This window comes from Mauremys mutica, chromosome 1 (assembly GCF_020497125.1).
Source record: "Mauremys mutica isolate MM-2020 ecotype Southern chromosome 1, ASM2049712v1, whole genome shotgun sequence".
Taxonomy (NCBI): Eukaryota; Metazoa; Chordata; order Testudines; family Geoemydidae; genus Mauremys; species Mauremys mutica.
This window is the reverse complement of record NC_059072.1, coordinates 97890259-97911504: the sequence shown is the minus strand read 5'-3', so window position 1 is coordinate 97911504 and position 21246 is coordinate 97890259. Positions and strand designations below refer to the sequence as shown.

Below are 21246 nucleotides of genomic sequence, written 5' to 3'. Positions count from 1 at the left end.
TTTATTGTGGCATTCACTCAGAGTCTGTTTTTTTTTACTCAAAGATTTGCAAACACTTAAGAAATTAAGTGTTTCTTAAATTAAAAATCAATACACGAAGCTCTGGTGAACATGGCAAATCATAGCTGAATGTGCAGAATATAGTGCTGAGGAGATGGCTAAGTGGTGCCACTTTCATTAGACTGTATTTATTTTTATAATATTCTGCAAATGTTTTGTCAATCTGAATTCCTTTGGTCCTCCCTGGAATAGTGCTGACCTTCTGCTGGAGAAAAAGAGGTGTCGTGCATGTGTCATGTTGTGTTCTATATGTGCTCCACTTAATGCAGCAGCAGTTGCCTGTTCATATTAAAGTGGTGTTTTCCCCCTCTTGTAACACATTTTGATAGCAGCTAGAGCAAGGCATGGCAGCAGACTCAGACTAAAAACTGCAAGAAAATGGAGACTGACTTGGGTAAAGTACCATCAAGGGGTTGATTTTGGGGTGGGCTTTGTTGTTGTTTTTAATATTAATTTTTAAGTTTCAGAAATTGCAATTGCTGGAATTAGACAAGACACATACTGACTACTGGCTGGTCAGCAAATGGAATTTTCATCCCTCAGAAAATTAGTTTCCACTTCAGAACAGAAAACTGAAATATTGTAAAATTTAGCAGAATGATAGATTCTGAAAAGTTTCAAACCATCAATATTAAAATGAAAACTTTAATTTTTTTCCAAGAAATGAAATAATCTGAGATATTGAAAAAACATGTTTTTGTTTCAAACTGACATTTCAAATTGAAAAAACATTCCATTTCTAAATGTCAACTAGAAACAATATTTTGTTTCAATTCTCCTGATGAGAAAATTAAAAAAAAAAGTATTGAAATTGACATTTTCCACAGGAAAATGTTAGGGTCGAGGAAATTGCACTTGCAAATGAGACTTTTTTTATGCTGAACATTTTGACCAGCTCTTGTACTGTGTCAATATCCAGTACACTGTTCTCCTAATTTTTATAGGTTGTTATAAATCACAACAAATAAACCATGCCACACAGTCCTGAGTGGAAGTAACCTCTGCTATTCCAAACCTCAGCTTCTCATGCAGCTCTGCCAGTGCACCTCAGTTCCTGGTATAGATAAACAATGGATGCCTGTACAACACCTGCTTGTACTCTTCTTCATTCAAGAGTGCAAGTCCCCTATTTTCACAATTAAAATGTGATATTCCTCTCTCTCATGCATGGCACTGCTGAAATTCTGGGCAGCTTCTTGGAGTTTGTAGGAGATATTCACTGTTTCTGATTTCCTTATAGAATAGAAGAGCTTTCCCTACCTGTCCATTGAGAGCTGAGCCACCAGAGTTACATCAGTGCTGTCTGAGGCAGGCTCGTACTCATAATGTAGAAAGTACAAATGAGTGCGATGGACGGTGAAGCGCTCTCGACGAAATTCGTAGCACAGGTCATCCTCATCCAGCTCGGACAGCTGCTTCTGAAGCTGTAAACAAACATCGGGCATAAAGGTGCTGTACTCCATATTTCTTATTGCAAAGCAGGAGAATAATGAGTTCTGGGAGCCCAGTCTTGGCACAACTGAACCACAGATTGAATGGAGTGAGGGAAAAAAGTAGTGGTATTCTCCCAAGTCACACCTATTTGAGTCATAGAACAAGGTGCCAAAAAAGCCACTTACAATTGATTGGGCAGAACTTTACAGTATGATTGTCCCTTGCCTTTTTGGATTCTTTGACCAGCAGTGAAACAGCCAACACTGGCATTTAAATTATCATTAGGTTTCAGAGTCATCACTCTGATCAGACGAATAAGGCAGTTCACATCTCTCTCAGAGCTAACGTTTCAGACTGTCTGTAGACTCAGGCAGACATCACTGCACTGAACTACATTAGGTTCACACATTTTCTTTGCAACTACAATGGTTAAAGATGTAGGCCTACATTTTGAAATGGGACTAGTGATATGGGGTGCCCAACCTGAAATACTTTAAAGGAACCTGATTTTCAGAAGTTGGATGCTCAGCGCTTTATAAAAATAAGGCCCTTTCAATGTCAAGATGGGGACCCAAAAACAAAAACACTCAAAATCAATAGTCACTTTTGAAAATGGAGGCTTTAAATGAAAAAAAAAAAAAAGAGAGAAGCTTAGATTCTGGAACAGAAAAGTATGCCAAGCCGCCATGATCCATCCCAATTCCACTCCTCTATCAAATTCTTTAAAAAACAGACAACTGGACTGAATATTTAAATAGCATTCATTTAAAAAGACAAATCCAAGCAGTTAGTCTTTCTGGAAGAGTCCTATGAGATTTAATAAGGATGAAACCTTTAGGGTGTCATAGAAATTAAATCAGGTTCTATGGGAATTACTCTTAAGAACTCTAGAACTTAATAAAGAACAATTGTCTTTTTATACCTTTTACAAACTGCCCTATAAAAGTGACATAATTCTCTAATAAATTACATAGAATGATCTAAAAAACCTAAGCAAGGCTATCATTCTTTATTACATTTTATAGGATTTTTCTATACAAATTAGCCCAAAGTGCAAGTCACCTTAAAATGGATATCCTCTTGTGATGAATGGTTTACAAGCATTTATTTAAAAAAAGAAAATTGTTTTTTTGGCCAGTTAAGAATATTTTAAAAAGCTTCATTATTTTCACAAAGCAGATTTTTAAATGTGAGAGGTCATCTGTGCTGACTCCGTGGCAGCAGCAAATATGCTGTTTTCTGAGATGTAAATATAATTGTTGACATCAACGATGAATCACAGAGCTACATGTTTCCCTCTTGCTGCCTGATGGAATAATTAGTGGTACCTTTTCATATATCACTCTTCAGTCTTCTCCTGAATAAGCTGCCTTTGCAGCCTGATCGAAGGCCCACTGAAGTCAGTGAAAAGATTCCCTTTGATTCCACTGGGCTTTGGATCAGGGCCTAAGTCCTTCACTGAGCTCTGAAAATAGCTGTCAAATGAGAATACTTTTGGAAAGACTATAGTCCAAATTGTGCAGTCTTTAATCAGGCAAAACTGCCTTGGAAGTCTAGGTCACTTCTGCCTCAAAATAAATGAAAAATTCCTTAACGTTTTGTTCACGTTTTATCCATTCTGCTTTACAAAACAATATGCAGCATAGGCTCTCCCCTAAAAAACAAAATTGGCAGAGTGGCTAGATAGAATATCTTCATTTGTTCTTCTTTTCCTCCCTTGTAAAAAGACGTTAATATTCCCTTATTAGATCAGCCTGAAGTTGAAATGATTAAAAGAAATAGTTACAGAGTATTTCCTGTAGACACCTTAGGATCTTGCTTTATTTTACAAATGACTAGGTTATAAGTTTGTAACTGCACAGCCACTATTAACTAGGCAGTCATTGGATTTCTTCAGGGTTCCAAACTAAAAGGACATAAAGACTTAATTATGACTTACAGAATAACATTTTGAACTAAATTTCAGCTAGGGGCTCTGTTGAGCACTGGGGGAGAGACAGCAGCTTATGTATCCCAGTGCTATGATTGTGAAAGTCATAAAACCACCAAGGGTGCTGGTGGGGAGTGCAGTGAGTAGCAGAACCTGCTACACCCAATAGGCAAGGTGTAGCTTGTTCTTCCTCCTGCACTTCCCAGAGCACAGGATGTAGACATGTCCTTGTTTCCGCTCTGCCCAGATATGGTTCCTCTGATCTAGTTAGCAATGCCAACAGTCCCAGAGACTCTCCTTTGTACTCCCCAATGCCAGTAGCCAAAATTGGCTGCCTCCAGCTTGCATCCTTTCCTCCCCTCCAGGTCATTCACAAAGTGGCAGCCATAATTTGACCCCTCATGTTATTAGTACTTAGAATCTGCAAGAAGTCTGCGCATATGCTGTCATTACAGGTTAACACATGACCAGGAAAGCAATAACATATGACCTGATGTATAGAAATGCCCCACGTATTTGGCTCAATCCTGTAACTTTCTGAGACCTCTGGCCTTGATCCTGCAAAACACTTGCACACAAACTTAATTTTAAGAATGTGACTCGTCCCATTAAAGACAGTGGGACTCTCACAGGCTTACAGTTAAGCACATGAGTAATTTCTTCACTGGAGCACAGCCAGAATGCTCAGCACTGTACAGCATCAAGCCCATTATGAGACAAAAGGCCAAGTACCTACCTCCTCTTACTGAGTGCAAAGTCAGTAAAAGTTCCTTGTGGAACATGTTCAGAAAACTTGTTAGCCAATCAGATTCCTGTCTTATCCAACCTATTTCAAGTGACACGTTTCATTTTTTAAATGAAATTGCTACAACTGGCACCAGCCACACTGCAACTCTGCAGACATCTTGCAAAGCCAAGTAACTAAGCAAAGAAAACCAGCCCCTTGAAGGTGGCTTAGTGATATTCCAGCAGAAACATCCATCTTCTCTGGCAACTGCCAGTGACAAAAGCTGAAAAAAGAAAGTTTGGGAAGTGAAATCACCACGGATTTATCTACTGGGTGTTCTCTTTTCTGGAAGTCCAGACTATTGGCACTTTACAACAAATAGCTAATAACTACAGTGTGTTAAAAGTTAATTCATCAAAACAAGTATTAAGGAGACATTGTCAAGTTGAAAATCACATTTTGTACTTACTAGTGTTAGAAGCAGAACCAAGGACTACGCAGCAGAAAAATATTAGAGAGGAAAAAAATCTCTGTTGTTTGGTCTTTTTATTTTGTGCATTTGCCAGAAGTCTGGTCCAGATCCTCCAAGGTATTTTAGACACCTAGGGTTGCCAACCCTTCCGGATTGGCTGGGAGTCTCCTGGAATCAGGCTCTATCTCCTGGAGGCTACTGAAGCCAATCCGGGAGATTTTAGGCTGCTAAAAGTCCAGCGGCGCAGCGGGGCTAAGGCAGGCTCTCTACCTGCCCTGGCTCCGCGCCACTCCTGGAAGCGGCCAGCATGTATGGCAGCGGCTCCTAGGAGGAAGCGCAACCAGGGGGTCTTTGTACGCTACTCCCGCCCCAAGCTCCCATTGGCTGGGAATGGGGAACCTCAGCCAATGAGAGCTGCAGGGGCGGTGATTGCAGGCAAGGGCAGCGCGCAGAGCTGCCTGGTGGCCCATGACCCTGGGAGCCGCTGCCGGACATGCTGCCGCTTCGGGAGCCACCTGAGGTAAGCGCTGCCTGGCTGGAGCCTGCACCCTGAACTTCCTCCTGCACCCCAACCTCCTGCCCCAGCCCCCTCCTTTTCCCAAACTCCCTTTTAGAGCCCACACCCCAAACCACCCACCCCAGGTCGCAAACCCCTTCCGCCCCCAAACTCCCTCCCAGAGCCCGTACCTGAGCCCCCTCCTGCACCCCAACCCTCTGCCCCAGTCCTGAGCACCTCCCGCACCCAAATTCCCTCTCGGAGCCCGACCTCCCTGCCACACCCCAACCCCCTGTGCCAAAGGCTCAGCCCAGAGCTCCCACCCACACTCCAAACCCTTCGGCCCCACCCCCCAGCCCAGAGCCCGCACCCCAACCCCCTGCCCCAGCCCAGTGAAAGTGAATGAGAGCGGGAGACTGCGAGCAAAGGAGGGGGACTGGGGTGGGAGGGGGCAGGGCAGGGGGCTTGGGACAAGAGTATTTGGGTTTGTGCGATTAGACAGTTAGCAACTCTATGAAAATCATTGTGAATTAGGCTTCTAAATATTTTTGAGGCTCTGAGCCTTTGCGTATAATTAACCTCATTGTTTTATTGCTCTCTCTCTCTCATGCACTTCTTGGGGAGAGGAGCGGCAGTTACACAAATGCTCTTTCCAAGTCTCTGCAAGATCGGGTTTACTGATGACAAGCAGCAGGAAAATCTAGACTCAAACGGAACAGGCAGGTAGGTGTATGTGTAACGCCGACAGACCCCGGTCATTGGCGGGTGGGATCGAACTGGGGACCTCTGTTCGCTTAGTGCATGAGTCTCTACTGCATAAGCTAAAAGCCAACTGGCCGTTAGCTAAGGCTCTAGAGCAGATTCATTTGATCTCTCTCTCTAAGTGGTCTGAGGGCCACTAGATGGGACAGAACACGACAGCCAGGAGGTGTGTGGGTTACATATGCATGGAATGAAGAGACAGGCTGGAAGAAGGGTGGGACCAAAGAAGTTTTTATCTCTCTATCGAAGGTACTTATATGGGCCCCCATTAGTGTAGTATCTGAGCACCTCACAAACTTGGTAGTACTGTCTTAAGCCTACACAAAAGACCCAGTAGGGGAGTAGAAAAAAGTCCTAACTTTTTTTTTTTAAGATGCAAACGAAATGCAGGTTATGATACTTAATGGATGCCCAGTCAGTCAATTTAAAACAAATTCAAATGTAGAGCGCCCTTTGAAGAGACAAGCCCAAACTCTTAGAAGCCATAGGAATCCCAAAGAAGGCAGGCAGAGTCTCCTGGGTTGAATTCAGCCATTTATTAATGTCTTGTGGTGAAGGTGCTGGACTAGGACTCAGGAGATCAGGGTTAAAATTCTCAACTCTGCCACAGACTGTGTGTGTGACCCTGAAAAGTCACTGCATCACTTTGTGCTTCAATTCCCCACATACAAATTGCAGATATTAGCAATTTCTTTTTCCAGCTACTATGTTACAGATGACAATGGTTGATGTTTAAGGATATTTATCTCTCTGTGTGTTCTTTTGTTACACACACACGCACACACATATACACACACATTCCATTAAAATGAAGTACATTAAGAGAATATTAAGGATGCACAATTAAGCACTCAAAAGCCAGGAAATTGTCTAAGGTAAGGTTCCATGTACAACCTTAAATTTTGCCCCATTGGTAGTTGCCTTAAATTATTTGTTGTCATACTATTTCTCAAATGACTCAATCTTATTCATATCTACATGGCGAATATTCAGTATTTACAGGCTGAGAATGTATAGCCTGGTTGAAAGTTTGCAGCCATATTATACATCAGGGGTCGGCAACCTTTCAGAAGTGGTGTGCCGGGTCTTCATTTATTCACTCTAATTTAAGGTTGCACGTGCCAGTAATACATTTTAACGTTTTTAGGTCTCTTTCTATAAGTCTACAATATATAACTAAACTATTGTATGTAAAATAATAAGGTTTTTAAAACATTTAAGAAGCTTCATTTAAAATGAAATTAAAATGCAGAGCCCACCCCCGGACCGGTGGCCAGGACCCGGGCAGTGTGAGTGCCACTGAAAATCCACTGTTATACATCCATGAAAAGCACGGGTTATAATGGGAATACTGACAGATCTGTGCAAACAGCCCCTCATTTGAACATATGCATCACCAAAATGAAGATCTTAATACCTGCTACTGTTGAAGAAAGCTGTCATCTCCATTCTACATATAACAATAAGCTTATTATAGCACAGCTTCCTTCCCTTAGAATGACAGCATGTATTTCTCAGTTGGAAATATCTAATTAATATAATATTCTGCCTTCCCACAAAATCTTTTTCTCTAAGGCTACAGGCCAATGACCAGGTAGGGAATACTACCTCTAGAGACGAATCCTACAGCTTAAAAGCCATGTTCTTTTCACCCTGTGTATAGCAGCTATTCTCTGGAGAGAATCTGTGGTTGGAGGCAGCAAGTGTTTTCATTAGCATCTGCATGTTACATGTCTCAGAAATGAAAATGGCAGCGAGCGGAGAGAGTGTGAGATGCAAGACCCAAAACAAAGAGACAGACAGATCCAAAAATAAAATGCATTTGCTAAATTACTTCTCTGGGTAGCCAGCTGTGGCATGTGAGCTGACTTCAGCTCGGGGAAAGTGGCCTTTGAGGCAGGGCTGGACTGACAGGCACAAGCAGCCCAGGCAGTATCTTTTAAGCAGCTCACTGAATTCTACCATAAATCCCCATAATTTACCAGAACTAGTTGTCTATATAGTTATACCACATGGGTGTTGCTTACTATCTGTGTGATAAAGGGTGGAATCGGGATAAACTGCACATACCATGGATCTCTGACTGCCAAACCCATGCTCTGTCCACTAATTCATCTTCCTAGGACTGTTTCAAATCTCTGAGTAGCTGCAAAGAGATGTTTTTCTTAAACTGACAGGCCATAGAAATATTTACTTCCTTCAAAAATATGTGAGATTTCCCCCAAAATGATACCGGTCCAATATCTAGGACTGCCCATATTCCATCTGGGATTAGTGACATTTTAAACTCCAATATTTCATTACCATTCCAACTAGAAACATTTGCTGTATCACAGTGGAGAGGAGGAAAACCAGGTTTCCTAATGGTATATAACCTGGCTCACAAGGTTGAAAATAACAGTTATGTAACAAAATTTTAAATCATTTTTAGAAATGTATTAATAATGCATTTTTTCTCCCTCTGTTTTCTGTACTTATATGACCTCCCCCTTACCAGAGTATCTGAGAACCTCACAATCTTTAGTGCATTCATCTTTACAACACACCTGTGAGGTAGGGCAGTGCAATTATCCCCATTTTACAGATGGGGAACTGAGCCAGAGAGAGACTAAGGGACTTGCCTAAAGTCACATAGAGAGTTTGTGGCAGAGAAGGGAACGGGTCCTGGATCTAGCCCCCTAACTGCATATTCACTCCAAAGCATGTACACTTCAGATTCATAGTGCAAAGACTTTGCAGTTGGCGAGATAGGATAAATAATATCAGCACGGGGGCAAACTGTCTGCCAGCCTTAAGTGGTGCAGTTTCATTAATTTCAATGCAGCTGTACCAATTTACACCCATAGACAACTTGACTCCTGATGTTCAGCACTTAAAATATGTCTACATTAACTGCTCTCTGTAATGCAGCATAAACAAAATAGAAGATAGCGTGGGATGGCGAAAGCATTTACTTGCCCTTGTTTGCGATGATCTACATAATGCACTTCTGGCTTCTCCACTAATTAGTGATAAAGCCAGTCTAATCCCACATCAATTAAACCTTTATTCCTCCCACACCATCACAGATTTTGTATCTACACAATGGGCCAAATTATGCCTTCAATGATACTGAGCTGTGATAAGGACAAGGAGGAGGGTCCACTGTCTGAGCAGCAATGTCAGGAGTCATTATACTGTATTAGAAGTAGCCAGTGTTCCTGCAGTGCAGTCATTCTGGCATGCAGGAGGAGATGAGGTCATAGCCTCACTCACACCCAGCCCAGAACCACCTTCTCTGCAGGCATGATGTGGCCCTGCATTCTTACTAGAAATGCCCCCTTTCTGCAGCTGGGTAGCGATGGTGGGAGCACTAGTGTAGATAGGGCACCACCATTTTTACCACCATACAGTGCTTTTATTAGCGTTACCCCACTTACAACAGAACTAAGATTCTGTCATCATCTCTCTCCCTGTGGAGAGATGAACAGGATGGTTGGGAGTAACAAGTAAAGGTAAGAACAATGGCTACGCAGATAGTGAGCTGTGACTGCAGCTTATCATGCTGGTCATAATTGTCTCATTGCCACCATGTGCTCTCCTTCTTCTGTTTCTTGTAGGGACCTGTAGTTGTCCTTCCTGTGGACCAGAACTAGAGGAGGGAAGAAACAGATACTTTGCCAGAGGGTTTCACAGATATTTGCTGACAGCAGGGGAATGATGAGACTCATGAATCTTGGGTTCCATTCCAGACTCTGGAGAGGAGTGTGCTCCAGGGAATACAGAATCTTCTGCCCATTCCACACAAACTTGACTGCTCTGCTACTTCCCTCCAACCTTTTTCTGTCCCACTCCTGTTTCTTCCTCACCTCTGGCTTCTTTTCCCAGTCCCATTATTATTATCATCTACCCAATCTCCATTCCTCAGGCTTCTCATATCAGTCCCAATCTCCTTGCCTAGCTATTCCTACTCTCCCTCTCTGGGCTTGCTGGCCGAGTCCTAATCTACCACCTCACTCCTGGTCCCAGTATTCTTGCCCAGCCAGTCCCAGTCCCCACTCTCCTGTTCCAATTTGTCCCCAGTTTCCTTGGCCAGCAAGTCCCAGGTCTCATCTCTTGGCTCTTCTTTCAGTTTGTCTCCCCCGTCCTCCACATACACTGGCTTCCAGTCCTAATCTCCCTCCCCGGCCTCTCATCCAGTCTGATTCGTTTCCCCACTCACTTCACTTTCCCCTTGTCCCAGTCTCTTTGCTCAAACAGTCCCAATTCTCCCCCCACATCCCAGACCCTCTATCAGATGTGTCTTCTCTCCCCAACCCTATTTCCCCTCACTGGTCCCTAGCTCCAGTCATCTTGCCCAACCAGCTCCAGACTCCCCTGCTCACTTCTCTGCCTTCCTTCCCCCCAGCACCCAGTCCCTGTCTCCTTCTGACCTCCAGGCTCCCTGCTGTCATTTCCCAGTGCCAGGCCACACTCCAGTCTGGAGTAGCTAAGAGCAGCAATTACAATTGTGACTGTAGCCCTGGGCTGGAGCACGCTCAGTCGCTCTGTGGGGATGGCATATGCAGAGTTTGGTCAGGGCTAGGAGCTCTGAGACGCTCCAGCACACTGAGGAGAATCTTCAGGGATTTTACTTGGGAAACTCTGGCAAGTCTCTACTGAATGTGTGCAAAGTGTGATTTTTCAAAGGCTTGTAACTTGGCGAAATGTGTACTGATTTTCATGGAGATGGCAAAAGGCACATCCCTGAGGCAAAGGCTATACCCCGGCCAAATTTCAAGTCCTTGCTCCCATGCAGGTGCCTCAAAGAAAAAGTCACCAGACTTTTTCCCATGGATAAAACAACATATTTTTCCATAGGCTGTTCTCAAAAATGGCTGAATTGTGTTGGTTGAAATTTTCCAAAAATATCAGTCCGAGGCAAATAACTGGAATGGAAAATTTCAGCCCAAACAGTTAAAGTTTGGTGAAGTTATAAGCAACTGAAAACAGGGTCTTACAAAGGGAAATGTCAGGCAACCTTAATCAGAGGTGGTAGTACCAACCCCATGTATAATAACAACAACTGAGGCCAATGAACAGACAAGGATTCAGCTAGGAAAGACCAAGGTTTCCCATCTCAAATAACGTATGGTTTATAGGGAAAAAAACGCCATCATGACAAATCTTACACCCCAATCTTTCCATTAGTGCAGACACTTGTTCCCATGCTGGAGTGCTGCACAGGCACAGGGTTTTTTTTCTGCATCGATCTGATTATAAGATTGGGGACCTTTTGTCTGGCTTGAAAGCTGTATTGCCAGTTTATTTTTAGACATGTTTAATTTTTTAAGAAGAAAGCTAACATTAGGTGGGGCATGGCTTGCAACAGTCACCAGTTCCTCTGATGGAAATTATAACAACGCATGCAGAGGTCATCGCCACTAGTTAAAATTTTTACATCTCCAGATTGGTAAAAACAGCCCCTTCTCAGCGAGGGCTAGTTAGAATGGTTTACATCTGGTGTGTTGCTGTTATGGAACAAGGGCCAAAAAGAAAATAGTTTGAAAAAGTGCTGCTGTGTTTTCCGTTTACTTTTCGGGAAATTCTTTTAGAAGGGTCTCATCCAAAGCCCACTGAAATCAATGGGAGTCTTCCCGTGAATCTCAATGGGCTCTGGATCAGGCCCCGAGTCTCATAAATATGGGTTGTCCCATTGCATCTCAAGCGTAAGAAGAAAAAAAAATCCCCCTTTGGCAGGGAATCCTCATGAGAAATTGTCTGCAGAAAGGAGCTTTTATGGGACAGCGTAAAGGTTGAGTCTTTGTGTCCATGTGCCAATATCAGGCTCCTAGTGGATATTATAGCCTTAGCTATGGAGTCACATTAGGACACTAAACATATTGCTCAAGCATTTGAGGCTTTACAAGTAGGCCCTTTAGTATGAAATGCTGGACATAAATATTATAAGCAAGAGAAAACTCATAACTAAGAGATTATTGTGAGCTTTACCTTTATGGGTTTCCCTGAAAACTTGCTTCTTGCATTAAAAGACAAGAGGATGGGGGGCAGGCCGACGTGGAAAAGAGCATGAAACAAGTGGGACAGAGTGACTAAAGGCCTGATCCAAAGCCCAGTGAAGTCAATGGAAGCCTTTCCAGTATGCTTAGGCTCAGATCTTAACTTCCCATCCACAGGTTGCCTGAAGGGAAGGGTAGTGATATGTCACAAATCAGTACAGGAGAGCATTTTCACTCTGATTTTTCTTTTAGTGCCCATGAAAACAAAAGGGACTGATGGCACTGGTTCCACTGCAAGCATAGTATGGTCAGCTCCTTCCAATGACCTCCAGCTGTTCCTCTATAGACCTGGCAAGGAGCTCTGATAATTTGCCTCATTTCTGACCAGCAGCCATCCCTTCTATTCCAGCATTGTGCCCCCTTCATCCCCACTGTGGGAACTGGGCCAGACCCTCAAACGTCATTTGCTGTGCTGTCAGTTGTACTAAGGGAAATGAAAGATCCTTTGATTCAAGGAACTCTCTTCATTTCTGTGTGTAGAAAGAATAAGAAGAAGAACGGTGGAGCAAGGCAATGACTGAATATTCTAATTCAAGCATTTTCATCCAGGAACTTGTAATCATGGCAATGGAGCAGCAGCCGCCACCAATGAACATTTCCACCACCTCAGCTCCAAAGTCCAACAAGCCAGCTTTTTCCTTTTCTCTCTTTGAAAATCACCACCATCTGTGCACTTGTCACAGCTAAAACAGCCTCTTCCTGCTAGCCAGGAGGATCCAACTTTAACTTAATTCAAAAATGTTAAACCTTTCTCTCTCGTTGTGTACCAAGATGACAACTGACATTTGCCAATGAACTGGGTGACGGTAACTTCACAGGGTTTCCTTTGCTACGGTTGCCATGTTAGGCAGACTGGTTTTAGAGATGGAAGACCATAACCAACACACAGGAATTTCTTCCGACTTTAGGATGTGGGCTCACCTGTACATGATGCTCAAAAGCTATAAGCACTGTAGACACACTCTATGCTGCACTGAGAAGAAGTTAAAGCTGTCACCGCATGTGTTGTGTGATTCCAATAAAAAAATGTATCTGCTCTGTTTGCAACTGGCAGCAGATTGACAGCACAGCAGCTATAAATGGAAAGGAGGCTCATACATAGTAGAATGCACAGATGCCCATCATTTTTTCTCAGTGCAATACACTGATCACTATGGCCTATGCCAGTGGTTCCCATCCTCTGGTATCCTTACCAGTAGTTATACTTCTGGCTTTGGGGCCTGGTATTCTAGGTTCCAGCTCCCAGCCATAATGATGAATCTGCATGGTATGTGCCATTGCCCATCTCCCCTTCATGTTCACAGTTTCTAACCCACAGTGGAGCTTGTACAGCTTGAAACTCCAGACTCATAACATCCCTGCTGTTTGGTGCAGCTGAAATGCCATTATTGATTAGAAAAGACTACTAAATACAGGGTCCCTGGGGCACATCCGTTCCGTGTGTGGCCCCCTGGGTCTTTTAATAAACACTTTCAAAAAGAGGAAAAAAATATGAGTTAATTTACCTGCACATCGATAGAGATATAGGAGCAGATTATCATTTAAACTAAGGCAGTGTAAAGGGGCCTTACAGGGGGAATAAATGTAATTACATCCTTTTAAAGGCCATCTTTATAATCATCTTCACACTGCCAGAGGGCTGTAAATGGGCCTTAGTGTAACTGGGAATAGTGTATAAACTAGTGAACTTAATTATATATTTTACAGATATTTACATTCCAAGCAAGACACTAAATACATCACCATTACAAGTATTAAATTACAGTACTGTAATAACCAGCATATTGGACTGAGGCCTTAAGGGTGGCATCTGATAAAGCCAGATTGTGAGTGACAGACACAACAAGCCACGGCTCTTGTAAATGATCACAGGTAGGGTTCAGGGGATTAGTGATCATCTAGCTCTCTCTAGTTTTAAAACAGTTTAGTGTCATGGCAGATGTACCTGCTTACTCAGTTACCTACCACTATCTATATACCAACTACAAGCTCAGTGAAATGTGCAATTTTAAGCTTTCTGAACTGCCAGTTTCAGAACCCAAAATATACATTTTTCTCTGCACTCTACCAACACAATCTCTGGAATAAATCAGTTTACCAAGGTATTACAGAGGACAGGGAGATACAATGACAAGCACATGGCTGCACATAAAGCCTTCTAATCCACTAGGAGTATCATCATCTCAGCATAATTCCATCCCCTAGCCTTATTTAAGCAATAAAACATGACAAGGGGGTGTGACTCATGCTGGGATAATGCCATATTGAACAACATGTGCTGTGTGAGTCCTAGGAGCAGCATCAAAATGCACGTGACATATATGCTTGCTTTGCCATGCCATATGACCTTTATAAAATCAGATACCATTAAATCAGAGAGATCCAAGACGTTGCATCTGACAAACTGTCTATATAAAATATATATCTTACTATGTGCCCCTTGTTTTGTTTTTTAACCTTCTCTCCCTTTTTATATCCTTCGTTTTCCCTTCAATATTTTGATGCCTCTGTTCTTCAGCCTTTCAGTGACCTTTTAACATTTTTTCAGTTCATTTTATTCTCTAAAAGTCTCTCTCTTGAAGAGGTTTTTCCTCTTCTGATTTGACCTTTCCCCTCCACATCTATTTTTGCCTTCGCTGTTTCTTCTCTTCTCTGTTCCAGTCTCTCCACCACTATTTATCCATTTCTCACCACTTTCTTTGATTCCCTATCCTCCCCAAATGCAGATGAGATGATAATTCTGGGTAACAGCCAGGCCTTTGGCTGTACAGCATATGCTCATCTAGAAGTGCTGTAGTTGAGAAACTATTGGTGGCATGTCCTATGGCTGACTTACCCACAGAGGCAATGGGAACACTCTCAGGTGTTGAAAATACTAATGCCTGCTTCTTGTCTCTTGGTTAGTAATGTGTAAGCGGCACTGGTTTTGCTTTACTGACTTTCATATAGAGTATCTCAGGTATTTTACAAGATCCATTGTCCTTTTCTTAAAAATGCATCATAAAGGGCTACTACTTTTTGCTTCTATCTTTTCAAATTTTGTAGCTGAAATTGATATTTGGCTAGAACTCTTTTGTGGCTGCACTGCACAGAAAGTTCATGTATCTATCTATATGTAAAGGCTTCCTTCAACTTTTAAAAAAAATTGTTACCACACCCACATCCACATTCCCTGTATATAAATGTCCTTGCAGTATTCAGAGGAATCACTTAATCTGGCAGATTTGTCTTGTAAATATTTTGCTGCTGTTCAGAACACTGCTACTGTAGTTTGCAGGGAAGGAGGAGGGCACATAGTTATTAAAGAAAGATACTGACAAATATGGTATTTTCCTGCAATATCCTGGACAAGCCTTATTGAATTAAGTTTAAGTATCTTAGGAGTTCATTGTATTAAAAATGCAAGTGGTTATGTATTTGTTGGATTGTGTGTGTAATGTCTCTAGGGGTGAGACATGACTAATGAAGACCTTGGGAAATATTATGAGCCTCACAATCTATTTGAAAAAATGTGCCAGAAAAGAATGAACTCTTATAATTAAGTGGCTTTCTTAAGAAATCTCTAGGGGGAGGTGTATGCAAATGTTACCCCTCCAGTTATGTAAGAACTCAGCCTTTTGAAGCTTCGCCCTGAGGAGGGAGGACCTTTGTCTGCTGATCACCTGTTACATGAGGACAAGAGCAGAGGCCCAGGTGGTATAAAGGAGTGACTCACAGATTCATGAGAGTGCTGAGCCAAGGTGGTTATAAACTTGTAAGCACAGAAAAAAACCCTGGTGGAGTTTGAGGGACTGACCCCTACTAGATTCTTGGTTGGAGTTGGAGTGATCTCTGGTAAGCTTATCAGCATGCACGTAGCTTCTTGTATTGTTTTCAATATGTTTTCTCTGTTATGCTCTTATCTTAAGAATAAATGTGCTTGCTTAGAAAGGGCTGTGTGATAACTTACATCTTTGGGCAATTATGCTGTTTATTACCACGGAGGGGAAAGCAAAGCAGGTCTATTTAGGCAGTCTAACTTGCTGGGGAACTCACAGTATAGGCAGGGAGCTGTGCAGCCCGAAAAAGCCCTGGTCAGGAGGGAGAGAGACATGGGTCTCCACCCAAGAGAGGTAACAGTTTGAAAGCCTAGAATATTGTCATTGCTGGACCACAAAAGGGGAATACAGGGGCAGTTGCCCTGAACTGTGACAGAACCCTCCTGTAGTCTCACAGCATAATTGCACATTCATGGATTAACTCATTGTATACTATGCAGTATACATGTAAAAGGCAGATTTTTGACTTTCAAACCCAGCATTCTGGATGCTTTCATTTCTTCTTTATTATTTGCATTATGGAAACACCTAGTGGCTCCACCTTACACCAGGGCCCCACTGTGCTAGGCACTGTACAAACACATTATAAGAGACAGTTCCTGCCCCCAGAGATCTTAGCCATAAGGGTGGGATTGTCAAAAGTGCCTAATGGAGTTAGGAACACCAGTCCTGTTGATTTTTAACTTGTGCTTCTAAATCTCTTAGACAATCCCACCCTAAATAGAAAAGGCAGCCGAAGAGTTGGGGAAAGGGAGGATTATTATCCCCATTTTACTGACAGGAACTAGAGCAGAGCGAGAATGAACGATTCACCCCAAGTCAGACATAATGTTATGGGAACTGCACCCACATTTTCTGAGTCCTAGCACAGTCTCTTAACCAAAAACCAGCCTTCCAATCATCTGCATTGTCTCTGTGTTGAAAGAAACCCTCAGGCTTCCCACTTACATTTTCACTGTTGACGTCTGCCTCACTGGGGCAGCCAAAGAGCTCCCGCCTCAGCAGGTTCCCATCGTACTCTAGGAATGTCAGGTAGAGGTTGCGGAAAAACTCCACATGCTTGTTTTTCACTCGCAGCTTCTTTGGCGAGTTCCAGTGAATCACCTGGTACGGAAAACAAAAAGGAAACAATCCTGTTGTCAGAATGCAGCCTTGCTCTAGCCATCACCTTTATACATCTTTAATATCCTTCCTTCTTCGCAAAAATATCCTTCCCTCTTTCTGCCCTTTCATTGGGAAGGTTTTGTGGAATATTCCATAAGTAATGGCATGCACGGGATAGATTCTATGCTTTTCTATATCTTCCATACAATGTATTGCATATAGATGTGAGTGTATCATTACACTTTGTGATGCAACACCACATGCATGTTGGCAGAGCTGGAGTCATGGACCAGTTATGTTATAGATGTTGGTGAGGGGAGAAGTGTGATGGAGAAAAAGCTGAGCCTACAAAATTTGGCCTGGGATTTCCCAGTGACTGTCTCAGCCGATGAAAATTATTCACTGTCTAGTGTCAGACAGCCTCTTCACTTATTAGGAATTAAAGAGAAAGATCCTCAAATTAATTTCTGTTTCTCTTTACCCACCACTCTGTCGCTCCAAACAGACTGAATCTGATCCAAAAAGATGCATTAGCTGACAATGATTCATGTTGGGTAACTATATTTCCCAAAGGGAAAATGGGACACCCCCAGCTGCTTACCTGCACACCCCCCACCCCCACGTGAGGCTGTTGCCAGTCACTGGAACCCTGCCGGACACCTGCATACTGGAATGCTGCCTCCTTGCCCCCTCCCCACCTGTGTGGGCTGGCATCTCTGCTCGCCTGCCCACACGTTTCTCCACACCATACCCCACTTTTTTGACAAAAGTGGGCATTTGTCCCATTGCTCTTGCCAACTGATCAAATCGGCAAAAGAAAACGGGACAAATGCCCACTTTTGCAAAAAAAAAAAAAAAAAAAAAGTTGGGATGGCCGGGACAGGGCTTAAAAAAGGGACTGTCCTGTCCAAAATGGGACCTATGGTCCTTAGCGTCATGTGAACTTGGCTGAACTTTGTTGTGTTGCATGGCAACACTGTTTAACTCCAAGTGCCAGCAGGTATTTAGCCATTACTAGAGGGGGATGACTCCATTACTGGCCTAGGTTTAACAGTGCCCCAGACATAAAGGGTCTGATTCTCACCGCTCTGGTGGCATAATTGAGAATAAAGCCCAAAGAAAACAGCAAGAGAGGAGCCAGGAGTGGCTGGCAGGAATGATTTCGTTTTATGGAGATTATATTTTAGCCATAAACATGAAAGCTTCGTATTCAATTTTTTTCTGTGACTTCCAAAGGGATTAACCCTCCTCTCCCTTTTGGGAGTACTTCCAGATGGGGATTTCTGGAGGTCCTGTGTACCCATTAAAGTAATGACATGAAGGCGTAGTGTCCCTCACAGTCAGCTGCAACAGACTTCAGTGGGTGCCAACTGCTAACCTACTGCTGCATCCCTATACTGTAAACTTTGTTCTAACAACCCTCTTTTCTGATATGGAAACCTTTATTCCTTCCCTGGCCATTGATAAGGAACCAATCAAAGTTTCAGAGGACCAAATATGCTGTGATGTAAATTCAAATTGTGAAAAATAAGATCACCTTCAGAAATAAGCAAATCATTTTTTTCCAATTAAAGAAACATTTCAAATAAAAATAATGAAGTATCTACATACTGTATGATCCGGGGAGACCACTTGGAGCAAAGATATTGCTCTAAAAATTATTCTTAGGCAGTGTTGCTTTTTGTTGGTGTGGTTTTGTCTTTTTCTGTATTCTCAGTGTCTAGTTTAACTCTGAAATAACATCCTCTATGGTATGCAATGAGAAGTAAACATGATATAGAAACAAATGGGAGCTTTAAGCAGCATTGCTGGGATCTAAAACAGATTGAAAGCCATACAAGATTTACTCCAACAAAAGAGGATCTTGAAGACTCCCTGCTTTAAAAAGGGCTTTACTGGTTTCACCCCATTGTGTTTAACTGCAGCAGAGGGCACTGCAAAAACCAACTCTGAATCCTACCTCAGGGGAAGCTGACAAATATAACAACACAAACAAGGGACTGAAGGAAATCTAAGGGGCTGCTAAACAGTTTTAAAGGGTTCTAGCAGTTTTGTCAAACAGGCATGGAATGTGAATTGTTCATCTGTTGATAATCTGGACTGCTTTAGGATGAGATCAAAGAACAGAGAGACTGGAAAAGTGCAAGAAAAATGCCTACCAATGAAATCTTTTCTGTGCTACTCCCACACTCAGGATGATATCCTTCCTGCATTCCCCTGGGGTATTGTGTCTCGTGCCTGAGCACCTCAAATCCTCATCTTAGGGATTTGAACCATGCAAACAGTTAATGAGAATAAACAAAATTTCTGTGTATAGGACTGGCTCCCTTCCCCACAGGGCTTTCCCATCATCACACACTATGTTACATTGCAGTAGAATACTAGTGTCATGATGCTTCTATTCTACTACGTGGGTGATGATGTCAAATCTAGACAACTGCAGATGCCAGCTCTGAGTCTCCTTGCTGCTGCAATTGAAAAGTTATTGTGTCTCCAAAAGCTGGTAAGTGTCAAGGACCTGGTGGTCATGATCTGATCAGATTTGAAATGTGTGTCAAGATTCTGTATGTGTACAGATGTCAAGGCTGCCTGGAGTGAGCTGAAGAAAGATGAATGGAATTGATTACTGTCCAGAAAACTTGAATTTTTATCAAGAAGGACAAGCATATTTCAACTGGTCAGAGGATGGAAAGAAACAATGTGTCAAGGACACTAGAAAAAGCACAAAACAGATCTACTAAAGGGGAGGGGTTAATTTAAAAAGGAGCGTAATTAATGAAACTCCCTGTAATACCTGAAAATACAAAAGGATAGCAAGCTTCACAAGGCACTGAGCATCTTAACCACCAGCATCAATTCTTAATATACACAGAAGACAATATGTTTTTGCGAAGAGCCAAGCCCACAAATTCACCACGGGCTCAGACTGAAGCTGGATTATTTCCATTTTGTGCACCATCACCAACAGCAGAGATTCTACAGGCCAAAGATACCAGTGCAACCTTACATGGGTTGGAACACGCATCACTGAGGGCATAATATGAAGACAATAATAGGAAGATATAGCTGAAACCATAATGGGGCTATGAGAATCTTTGTTACTGGGGATGATTACAACTCAGTTTGACTGTTAAGAGTTTAAGGATGATTTGGTGGATAGGGCAGTTAGAAATTAAAAATAAATCTTTACGTGCAAGTTGAGCAAATCTGAACTGGAAATTAGAAAGAGACAATGAATGTAGAACCCAAAAATGTCATTTTTGCCATGCCCCTTTTCCAGGACTGAACCACACTTTAATATTGTGTTCGTTTTCTTTCTTTCTTTCTTTCTTTCTTTCTTTTAATTTCCTAGCATTTTAAAAGAAACTGAAAAGAGAGAGCTTCAATTTCCAGGACTTTGAAGCTCTGGTGGTGTGGAAAAAAAACCCTGCAGCTAGAGCATGTAAATTCCACTGCCTGGAACTGCTTGGTTAGACACCACATAAACACGGGTATCCTTGACCAAGGCCTCCTCAGAACTAAGGAAAATATACCTCTTAATCTTTATTTAGCAATTTACTTACTAAAAGATCAGATCTTAGAATTCCACACCTATTTAACACCTGATTAATCACCATTAAGCAACTTGGCACTATCTAAATTTCTACTAATACCAACCCACTTAATCAGCAGCCTTTACCACTCACTGAAATTAGGCTCAATCAGTTCCCTGGAATACATCCAAATATATTGTGCCCAAGTGAAGCAGAGTACATTGTAATGATAGTTTACCTTTATACCACATTTTTTGTCCCAAAGCACTTGGCCTGTTATACACTTGGCACATCATGAAAATGCATTTAACTTTGAGATGGAAGACAGCAGAAAATGCTATACAGCAGTGGAGGAAGGATATGTAGCATAATGATGCAAGCACAAACTCCTACTCTTCCAACCCTGGCTCTAACATCCACACAGACATCAGAGCTGCAGTTTTTAAGGTCTGGCCTGAAAATTCACACAGTTAACTGCATGGAACTCAGTTAAAGACAAAGTTCTGAGCAACCTTTCCCAGGTTTCAAGTTGCTCCAAGCTGCATCATTTGCTCCAGGGAGACTCAATATTTCAAACCTGATGTTCAGAGCACACAGCCATACCCTCCAGCAGAACACTGTCTCTCTGGGTATCTTCTTAAGGCTCGTCTAAATGGTGGAATAATGTGTTCTACCGGGATGTGATTTCTAAAGCACACTAACACATTAATGTGAGGTGGTAGGTGATAAGTAAGGGTGTGTTTTTTTTCTTTATCGAAGCAGGTTCTCCTGTGGTATTTGAGTGGCCCTTTCCATGACGTGATCTACTTCTCTGGTGGAGTGTCCTTGTTTAGTTAAGACAGATTTAAGCACACTTAGGTGTGTGTATTGCA

General features: G+C 42.4%; 1 protein-coding gene across 4 annotated transcripts in view; it reads right to left on the bottom strand.

Annotated features, from left to right (window-relative positions):
* Nucleotides 1–21246, bottom strand: part of LARGE1 (LARGE xylosyl- and glucuronyltransferase 1) — a 365026-nt gene that overhangs the window by 37721 nt on the left and 306059 nt on the right. For all 4 annotated transcript variants that reach the window (XM_044986889.1, XM_044986872.1, XM_044986881.1 and 1 more), the window contains 2 exons: nt 16686–16841; nt 1321–1484 (listed from right to left, as the gene is read on the bottom strand). In XM_044986889.1, the coding sequence (XP_044842824.1) occupies nt 1321–1484; nt 16686–16841 (320 nt within the window). The remainder of the gene's footprint in view (nt 1–1320; nt 1485–16685; nt 16842–21246) is intronic.